This window comes from Gymnoscopelus microlampas (assembly GCF_963454915.1).
Source record: "Gymnoscopelus microlampas genome assembly, chromosome: 17".
In the NCBI taxonomy this organism is placed as follows: domain Eukaryota; kingdom Metazoa; phylum Chordata; class Actinopteri; order Myctophiformes; family Myctophidae; genus Gymnoscopelus; species Gymnoscopelus microlampas.
Window position 1 is genome coordinate 33,119,010 of NC_139954.1, and position 10,857 is coordinate 33,129,866.

The 10,857-nt window shown below is 40.9% G+C and overlaps 1 protein-coding gene across 1 annotated transcript; it reads right to left on the reverse strand.

Moving 5' to 3' along the window:
• Positions 1 to 112: 112 nt before the first annotated feature.
• Positions 113 to 9,443, reverse strand: LOC311064800 (E3 ubiquitin-protein ligase MARCHF4-like; the record flags this gene model as incomplete). Its single annotated transcript, XM_084084744.1, has 4 exons — positions 113 to 534; positions 2,298 to 2,490; positions 3,139 to 3,294; positions 8,985 to 9,443. The coding sequence occupies 4 exons, from the start codon at positions 9,441 to 9,443 to the stop codon at positions 113 to 115; spliced, it is 1,230 nt and encodes a 409-aa protein (XP_083940870.1).
• Positions 9,444 to 10,857: the final 1,414 nt, after the last annotated feature.

Genomic DNA, 10,857 nt, shown 5'->3' on the forward strand with positions numbered 1-10,857 from the left:
AACAAGAACATCGTATTAATCCAGTGCAGTTAGGACAAGGCCGTTTTAACTGTCACCCAGTTTAATATTGATATCCACCTTCTCCACACAAGATAAGGCCTCAACTGAATCCTCAGACTGTGGTGACTCTCATGACCAGCTCGCGTGTGCTGCTGTTGGGCTGACTGCGGGTCTCCGGCTGTCTCAAATGGCTGAGGAGATGGAGAATGTTGTAGGGACTATGCTGGTCTGGCACTGCCATATCGATGCCGGGGTCGGCAAGTGTGCTCAGCGCCGCTGCGGCTGTCACCAGGGTTGTAGCGGTGGACCCCGGTGTTGTGGAGGCTACTACCATAAGGGAGGAGGTGGACATAGACACCCCTACCCCGGTGTGATGGTCCTGGCCGGATGGAGACACAGTCCTTTCCATAGTAGTGTCCTTCCTATCTTCACTGTCCATTGACTTGTCATAGTTCAGAACCTTCCACTGCTGGTTGACAGCCTGCCAGCGATGGAAAATGCGGAACACAGAGGGTCCCTCGTGGACGATTAGCGCTGTGGGGATCAGAACATCAATTAGACAACGCCTCTGTCTGGCAGCAGTGTTAATGATACAGCAGGGTGATATATCGCTGCAGCAATGTGCCGTGTGACTGTGATAAGGCAGAGGATGAAGGTGAGGCTTACAGTTGGCATCAGCCAAGGGAGTGGCAGAACAACAAAGCTAACCCTTGAAGAGGTAACCAAACCATAACTCCTCAAATACATTTGGCTGTAGATATGGTACAGCTTGTGACACTGTGATACATGACAAATCCAGGTCTTGGGTTTATAAAGATGAAGTATTAGTTCCATGGTTTTGTTCAATAATGTCTTGTCAGAGTTCAAAATTGCTTATTGATTTGTCCTCATTGAACTCAGTATGCTGGAAAATCAATCTGTAACAAGAGATGCTGGGGTCGTTTGATTGCACTGCCTGATTTTGTCACATTACAGTAGGTTATTGTAAAGGGAAATTTGGGGTGCTCTATTTTATTATATTCTACTTGTGCTGAGGTCAAAACTTTTCATTAATTCTAAATCTTAATACTTTAGTTGTTGATGTCTTAAATTTCATCATAGAAAGAGGCTCACTAGGTTTAAGATATACAGCAACTAAAAGTAAGAATAGTATGCCAGGTATATGATGGGCAGCTAATAATTTAGTCTCATGACAAGACATCCTACTGTACCTCTCCTCCAGAATTATTTGTTTGTCTCCTACTCAGTCTCTGTTTGCTGATAGGGGAAAGTCAGCTATTTTCTCACTAAAATCTGCCAGGTGACATGTTAATCTCTATAAAGTACAGAGTTAATGACTCCACAGTCAATCCCCACTACCAAACCGGAGACAATCAATCTCCTCTTCCTCTTATCCCGTTGTCTATTGCAGTGGCAGGTGGGGATTTTTTCAATGTGTGATGTCATCAACCAGCCACAGGCTCAAGAGGAGAACATCCACTATGGGATGGATTTATGCTATAAGATTTCTACCAGTTTAAAGCCCTAGGACACCCACTTAAATCCTGAACACTGGGTGTAAATGCCTTAGCTCTTTTCTTATCAGAGACTATCCCAAAGTACACTGACCTTGAAAGGTTGTGTAGGACCGCTATTTTGATACATAATGCTGTTGCTTGCTGAAATTTGCCCCCCTCCCCATTCAACTTCAAACTCCACATTAAGCATGTTCGATTCACTGAAAACACACATCCTTGGTTCTGGTGACTGATATTGTACTTTCGAATGCATGAAGGGATCACAATGTTTCAATTACTTTTTTTTCTCTTTCATTTTTTAACGTTAGACATAAAAACAAACCTAAGAAGTACAGTCCCCTCATGCATTAGAACGACAGTATCAGTCACCAGAACCAGGGACGTGTGATTTCAAAGAATCTAACATACCGGTAGTTAACATGGAGTTTGAAGTTGAATGGGCTTGTAGGAGGGAGCAGTGTCTGATTAAATCAATATCAAATATCAAAATATTGAATCAAGCAAATTAGAAACTGTCTGAGGTGTACAAAAAAGCCAGAGTAGACGTTAAAATGACCCCAGAAGTGTAAGTGTGAGTGTAAGCTGAAGGTTCAGCCTGATTTAAGGGCCGTTCACACCAAGCTCTGTAACTATAAATATAACTTTATTATAGTTGTGGTGTGGACTCTGCCATCCACTTAAGTTACAATGATTTTTTAAAACTATATCTTTATAGGTACGTCCCTTACTTTGTTGCACAATGGAGTTTAAATACATTATTAGTGTTGTTGTCTGACTCACCGATGCAGACGATGTCCATGAAGCCGTACATGCCATAGCAGATCTGGAAGAGTAGGTCCTGGCGCTGCCAACGGGCTGAGGGGCTGAAGGATGACCACACCAACCAAGAGATACTGGCCATCAGGAAGAGGGAACCCAAGATGGCCGCTGCGATCTGCACTTTCTCTATTACTGTCAGGGAGATGGCCTGCCACTGGGATAGAGAGACACAGACTGTCATATATTACTTATGGTAATATTCAGAACTTGTCGTGTTACACTGCCTGGTGTCATTTTGTCATCTCTCTCTACCCTTTTCCTTTTTTTAATCCCACGATTTATTTTTTTCACCCAGTGCCAATTGTCTAAGTAATCCTGGGCGCTACACTCCCTCTCTCTACCCTTAATTAGAGGAAAACTCTTAGGACCACATTGAGGGTCTACTAAATTCACAACACAGACCAAAGAACTGTCAATTTGGGTTATAATTAGGGCAGGGCGAGAGTTGTTCTTACAGTGGGGGTTATTACTGAACATATTGTTCTAAAAGCTCCCGGTGTTGTGAATAACGGTAATTTTATTATTGAAAAACTGACTATCCACTCCACTCCCCTCACAATAATTCAACACAGATGATTTGTTACAAATGTGGGTTTTGGCACTCATACTTCTAGTTTTTATTGAATTTGAATTGTCCTGTCTTTAGTGCCAAGAACCTCTAAAACTCCTAACTTTGCATATTTCTAACACGACACCAGTATAGTAAATTACACTGAAAGCTTGCCTCATTCCACAAATAGATTCCCCTAAATGTGGACCTTCTGTAAGACAACAGCACTTCATCTTTCCACTAACACCTCACCTGTAGTGGGTTCTTAGTGCTGATGGCGATGACCTGGTATTTGTAGTAGCACAGCTCACAGGCCCAGGAACCTCTCTCACTGATCCATTTGATGAGGCAGGGGTGATGCGTGCAGCGTACCGATCCACTGCACCGACATGGGCTTAGTAGCTCTCCCTGTAGGAATAAGACAGAGTCAGTACTCAGTACCACCAATCTAATGCTGAGAGGTTTTACTTTTTTGGTTTGTAATGATAAATATACCCTCTGGTTCTTAGAGATTGGTAAGTTCCAATCTGTTTTAATGAATGAAAACATGCTTCTTCAGTTGATACATATGTATTAGGCCTAGTGTTTTTCAGAAATCCACTCTGTTTATTTTTGGTGAAACCAAACAAAACAGACCGTCCCAATAGTTACTTTCAATTAAAATGTCTCAATAGTTACTTTGAATTAAAATGTTGCAACAGTTACTTTGAATTTAGTTTTTTTTTTAATCACAAATACTTTGGTTAAAGGAAGGGTAAGTGATTTACTTTGGTGTTAAATATCTCTATATTCTGATGGTACTCATTGCTATAGAGTGTTTGTGCAGTAAAAGGAGTCTCCCATGTCTCTCCAGCTCTTTATTAAACAGAAAATGTATTTTCAGTGGTCTGACTCTCTCCTGATTGGCTTAAATGTTGTCACCTACCTGAAAATGTACTATATTCTGTTTACTAAAGAGCTGGAGAGACCCCTGTGACCTTACAAACGCTCTGTAGCAATGATTACTATCAGAATATAGTGCTTTAACCTTTTTAACAAAAAAACAAAAACAAAATAAATGACTTACCCTACATTTAACTTTAGTGACACTGTACAGAAAACCCTGCTACAGGAAATAATAATGTAATATTGAGTAAGTGAGAGCATGCTTGGTACAGTATATTGTCAATCCCTTGCAATGTCATTTTGCGTTTCCTTGTAGAATGCACACATGCAAACACTCACAAACACTTCACCATTATGTTACACGAGAAAGCCTGTAAGTTAACACATAGCAGCCTGGAAGTCTTATATATTCCACATAGTTGGCAGTCATAATGAATGATTAACTGGGCTGGGTGGGTTAAGAACTACAGGGATTAGTCACTGAAGCTTCTGTTGAAAAACAAGATGAAAACTGTATATTACTGAACAGTGTAAATATTGCAATGAAGTTGTGTTGATCATGGTTATGCACTTTGACTCTTGTGATTTTATATGAATTATGGTGTATTCCTATATATTACTAAATATTTTCACATTTGGCATGTCTCCATTCCTCCATCTGTCCCCTTAAATCATGTCTACTTCTTCCCTACATTATTCCATAACATGCACTGATTTTCTTCTTTCTTGTGCAAAAGATCACCTAGCACTCCATTACAGATGAATAAACAGGATCTAACATTTGTAATGTCGGAATATTTCTACTGGTTACGTTATTCCAAAAACCAAGCACTTCTTTATAGTGATTTGACTTAGCTAAATTTAAGCACTACCATCAAAGACTTACTGCACAAAAGACTCAAATTAGTTTCTTCTCTACCATCTAAGCCTGGGATTTTAAAACCCCTTTGTTGGACAAAAATATGACAAATGTATTCTCTTGTCCAGGGCCCAAAGCTCATTAAAATATATTACTACTCTTGTCATCGGGGCCCACAAAATATAGGCACTCAACCCATTTTGGGTTTTTGACCTGTAGTTTAAGAAATTTACAGTAGAATTATGAAACCATCCAACCAGGAATGGCAAATATATCTCGATCTAAAAGAGGCAATACAATATTAAGTTGATATTAGCTGAAAAAATACGTTGATTTCTCCACTGCAGCAAGACTCTCTTACCCTCTAACCTGGGACATTGCTCATCCGGAATTCACACTCACTGTCATACTATATCTACTATGAACACAGCACTGCAGACATTTTGTGGAGAAGGAAAAAACAGCGAGGGTCCAAATGATCTCCTCACCATCATTGTCCTGACATGTCTGACATAAGGAGCAGCACCCTGGTCACAGCGAAGGGAGGGAAAGAAGGGAGCAGTAAAGGAGAAAAGGCCCATCATGCAGATGGCCATGGTGGGAGTGTGTTGGCAGGAGCACCAGAACAGTTCTGCCTTGTCCAGTGGGACTCGAGCTACTCGCTGTGACACGGCTGATCACAGCCAAGAGTTGAAACCCGGATCCACTCCCAAGAAACAGAGGCCAGAGAGTGAGAAGCAGAACAATATCAAATGTGGCGTTTTATCTCACACACACCCTCACATGAACTGATAACAAAAAATCAGTGATTATTTGAAACTTTGCACACTTAAATAGTGTATTGTATTAATAACCGTATAGTGGTTTGGGCAGTATATTAAAATCCTCTGTGTCGTATCACCTCTCCTCCAGAGACAGCCTGGTGCAGTTTATTTTGCTCTTATAAAACCTGAATCGTGTCTGGCCTCTACTGTAAAATGACATAAAAGTGCATTTCAAATAGGTTTTTCATTTTCTAAGGGTGGAAAATCAAGGCAAGTGAACTCCATTAAATATAGGTCTCACATAGTGAGATAACAACTCGCTCACCAAGAAACCAAACAAGTGAAATTGTTTTACTGTGTCCAATAATGAGTTTCCGGATAAAAGCATTTCTCTTTTAAGAATATGCAATAGGGTATCATAGATACTGAATAGAATTGAAGGGCCACATGTAATTTCAGATTTATTTACCTATAATGACCAGTCATAAAACATATGCCAGCAGAATTTCTTCATTGCTTATTCTGCTAGAACCATTGTGGTTAATAGTTAATGGCCCCAATAAAGAGTAATTGAATAGAAGAGCAATAACGGGTTTCTTGATTTAATGTTTATGACTTCATCGTTCCTGCCAATAGATTTTGGCACAGGGCAAGATATTTAATTCCCTTACATAACTTGTTTATATCCCATTCCCCAAGAAATGTTTGAGGAGACATTGTATGTGTTATAGAATGCAGAAAGCATAGTGCCTCAGTGCTGTGGGGGCTCAGAGAAAGAATGATGCTAACTCAGCCCCTCAAGGGCTCTCATTGTCCCTCTGACAAATGAACTGTGGGAGTGCATTATCTGTGTTATGATTTAGGAGTGAAAGCCAGTCTTTTATAAGCAGCAGGGAGTCGCACATTCTTGACATGCAGCTCAAGTGAGGATGAGATAGTGCAAGCATCTGCCCCAAAGGGCACTTCAATGTAATAGTGCATGACACTCCAGAAGACGATCCCTCAGACAGGGGAAATATTGTGTGGCTTCACTTTGATATAAGCCTACTTCAAGGGCATGGGATACCGTATTATTCTATCTGCTCATCTGTACGATCAGAGAAAGATACGGCAGGGGAGTTGTTCCATGGTGGATCTCTGAGTGATGAAGTCTAGAGCAGATTGAGCCTGAGAGTATACTCCTGAATAGAACAAAAGGACAAAAGTCTGTCAGAGACCCTGGTGAACCATTTTAAGTGTGGTTTGATCTGGCTATCCTGCAGAAGTGCAAGTCCTTTTGTAATTGCCTCTTGTTCGGCTTTTGTTGAACATCGCTGATAGAAAAAAGCCTTTAAAAAGGGCTCAAGGTCGCAGTAAATGGAAACGAGATGAATAAGCCATAGCACGAGGTAAAAGCAGACATTTATTTATTATAGGTCTTTACCTTGAAATGTCAAACTGACACTTCATCTGAAACTGTCTCAACAGTTCATTATTTACTGTGTCTGAGACAGTGAGACTATATGACTTAACTCCAAAAGTAGTGTTCTGACTTGAAACAACAATTGCGACTAAAGCTGTGAATCACATGGGACAACTCCATTACACACTGTAAAATATAGAGTGCTCATTTAACTCTGAAAATGTAAAATGGATCCTTAGGGGTCACTCTAACATGCTGCATTTTATTGTGCAGCAATTCTGAAAAACACCAAGATTTATTCACCAAGATTTGCAAGATAGGGTACCTCTCAAATCTAGTAGAAACTAGATGGGTCTATAAATCAGAAACTTCTTCCAAATAATTTCCTGTGTCATATGTTCAGCTTTAGCAGGCTACTTAACTGAAAATATGCCCCTATCTGAACTTCCACACATTATCTTGACTGTTGCAGCCCCGGAAAATGGAAGTGTTTTGAAGGTGGATTGTCAGATCAGATACTGGCTGCCTTGGTCGACATCCCAGAGGCTAAGGAAGAACAGAGGATAACTAATGTCCCCTGCTGCCTGTATCACACAGTCACACACATTGTCCACTCATTTCTCTTTTAGAATAGAGCTGCCTGCTCCTGTGCCAATTTACACCTCAGCAGATCTATATCTGGACCTTACCCAAACCAACAACACAGGCGATAGGAGAAGGAAGGATGGTGATAGATAAGGACTTGTATAATTAAACTATATGGCATAAAATAAAGTGCTATACAAAGAGGAGCTGAAATGTCTGAGGATTCCTTGAGGATGTGTTGGAGAAAGCCATGGGAAATACAGCAAATTTCTGAGGCTGTCTATGTTTTGTATGCATTGCGGATCTGCTGTCTATCTGTGGAGCTTTTGAAATAACAAGGATATGAGTCCTTGTCTTCCACTCAGATCCCATGGCAGCAATGATTTTAAAGTGTAAGCTAAGAGGTAGACTGATGCTCACGACTGGAGTAATACATTGACAAAACACATGCAACACTTAAAGGTACAACAAGTCTGATTTTCTAAAAAACTATTTATAGAATCATACAATATACTCCCTCTCAATCATCACTTATGACCACTAGAAGTGTGTGGTTATCTGTATTGGCAAAGACCCTTCCCTCTATTCTTATTTTATTTTGTTCGGGATGTTTCTGGGTGTCAACCTTTGGGCAGTAGGTGTGCAATATTGGTGTCATTGAGTCTGGGGAGGAGGGGGCAACTGTGAATGTTGTGAATACAAACAGCAACGAACACATCCTACTTGTTTATATATTGCTTTGACATGCTGAATCTGAAAAGTCAGGTAATTTAAATCTAGGTACACCACAGTGCAGAGGTATACAAGTCCAAGTACAAGAATTTCATAGTGTTACACCTTGACTATATTCTTCTCTATTTTTTTTTTTCTATAAACAACCCACTATTACTGAAGTGTGATATATTTATCAATTTGATCACAAAGGTTCTGCTGAACAGTGACTGATATGGTAAATCTTGGTTCCTGCTGCTATGTTACAAGTTGAATTGCAGCACACCCTTACTACAGTATCTTCTGTCAGGCTTTTCTTTAGATTTCCCATCCTTTCACTTGATTCATGAATTGTAACAGAGTCATCAATAGTCTCAAAGGCAGAGACAAACACTGTGACTAATGAATCTCCAGTTCTCTAAGTATCTCCTGCTCCGTTCACATTCATTTCTGCTGTTAAGGCGGTGTGTGATCAACAGAGTGAAAACGCATTATTTGATTAACAATGCATATAATTGTAAAGTATGTGAATTGAATTCATAATCAGTTTATGGCTCTAATGAGTTGGTGTGGCATCAGTGTGTATGCTCCACACTTGTCAACATGGGGGACAAGGTCTTTCATTTCATTATCTCCCACTGTCTTTTCATGCCTCACCAACTGATGAGAGCATGATGCAGTGTGAAGCCACTGTGTGATTTTCCTAACAAGGAATTGGGAGTGGGCACTCTCTTACGCCCTGAAAATAAACCTGACCAGTGGATCAACTGCCTGTAAAAGAATGCCTGATACTTCAATCAGGGGAAGTCAGGCCTAATATAGACATATAAACATAAGTAGGCTATTATCCTCTCATTTAGAGGCACCACTTGCCAATGAGAGATCCACTTACATGCTCAGGTCCCTGGAAGCAGATCCTACACACAGGCGTCCTGAAGCCACTTTCAGAGTAGCTGGTGATGGAGAATCTTTCTTCCAGTTTTCCCTTCGAGCATTCATCGGAGGAGCTGCTGCAGCCGCGCAGGGCTGCCGTCAGCTCTGCCGCATCCACCCAGCGCGCCGTCGGTCGCTCTGCCCCCGGCCCAGTGGCTCCTCCTGCGGGTGGAGACGTCCAGTCACCTGCTGGGTGCTGCTGCTGATGGCCCCGCACTAATGTGTTGTTATTGTCGGGGACAGTGTTGTCGCCTGAAAGAGCGCTCCCGCCGATCTCGTGGCTCTCCGTCGTGTGTCCGCTCATGGGGGTCAGCGGAGGCAATGGTGTCGCCGGTGCCGGTGGCCCGAGAAGCAGCACCCTCAGGTCACTGAGCAGGACGCAACAACGGCTCTTCAGCATGCCCTGGCTGCGTAACATCAGTCCGTCTCCAGCTAGAAATTCACAGCACCGTTCAGTGATACTGATTGCAAACAACATGTGCCCCTGCTGTCATGAGCAGGCACTTCTTCAATGGCTTTCCTGCGATATTTGTTGGTATAGCTGTTTGGCTTTCTGTGCCTACTACAGTATGTGTATTCTTCTTTTCAGTTAATGTTGATGTCTTTTAATTTCTTCCCACAAGAAAGTGAATCCAAAGACATTACAATTCCCATCGATGCAAACAAGTGTCTGAAGCCATTAAGTTCAATACATTATTTGCTAAAAAGGGAAAATGTAAATATTAGATTTACAATCAGAGGAACGTGCATTCATTCAAGTAGTAAATTGGCTCGTTCACTCAAATGTCCACGGCGCGCACATTAATGTCTGTCATCCTTTCCAATAGTGTAGGCCTGCACAGTGAATTTATAATAAATTAATTATCTCGTTTGTCTTCTCTCATCCAATGCAGAAATAATCATATCCGCAATTATAATGGCTCTCAGTTTAGTCAATCATAAAACAGTAGCCTATATAGCAGTGCTCAAGCTTGAATATTAAAATAATCTATGAAAACTCGTTTTTTTTCTTGTTGCTGTCCATGTCCTTTCCACTGACTGAACCCAAATTAAATATGTTGACTGTGTTCCGCGTTAGAAAGAAAACCTTACCTGGACAGCCACAGCCACACCGATTTCCAAATGATCCATATTAGTCTCCGTTCTCAGGTTTTCTAATAGATTCCAAGCTGATGGGCTGCAGCAGCCATGGGTTGTTGACAATTAAGTCTCTTACATGTTTAGTCCCCAAATATCGATTATTTTCCATATTCGGGAAGTATAGCTACACATGTGCGTTTAAATCCCTCCATCAGTCAAATTCAGGCACGATTCTCGGACTGTCCTACTATAGTGAATAGAATCATCTGTGATCATTGTGCTGCTGCAGCTTCAGCACCATGATCCCTGGGACAGCTCCCACGTCACCACCACCAGCACAGTGATGCAAGCGGAGGCTGGAAGCCTCAAGTCTACTCCCAACTAGTGGTGGAAAAGTACTCAAATGTTTTACTTAAGTAAAAGTATCAATACTGCAATGTAGAAACGAAACACTCTGTTATAAGTAAAAGTCCAGTAATCAAAATGTACTTGAGTAAAAGTACAAAAGTATTGGTATCAAAATGTTACTTAAAGTACAAAAGTAAAATAGGTCGGCTATTTTCAAATTGCCGAAATGTATGAAGTGGGTATGTATGTTTTGTAATCTTCAAAGTAACTAGAGTTTTCAAATAATTGTAGTGGAGTAAAAGTATAATATTTGCCTCTGATATGTAGTGGTGTAGAAGTAATAGTACTGTGAAAATTACTCCAGTGTAAGTAAAAAATACCTCAAAATTGTACAAAAGTACTGT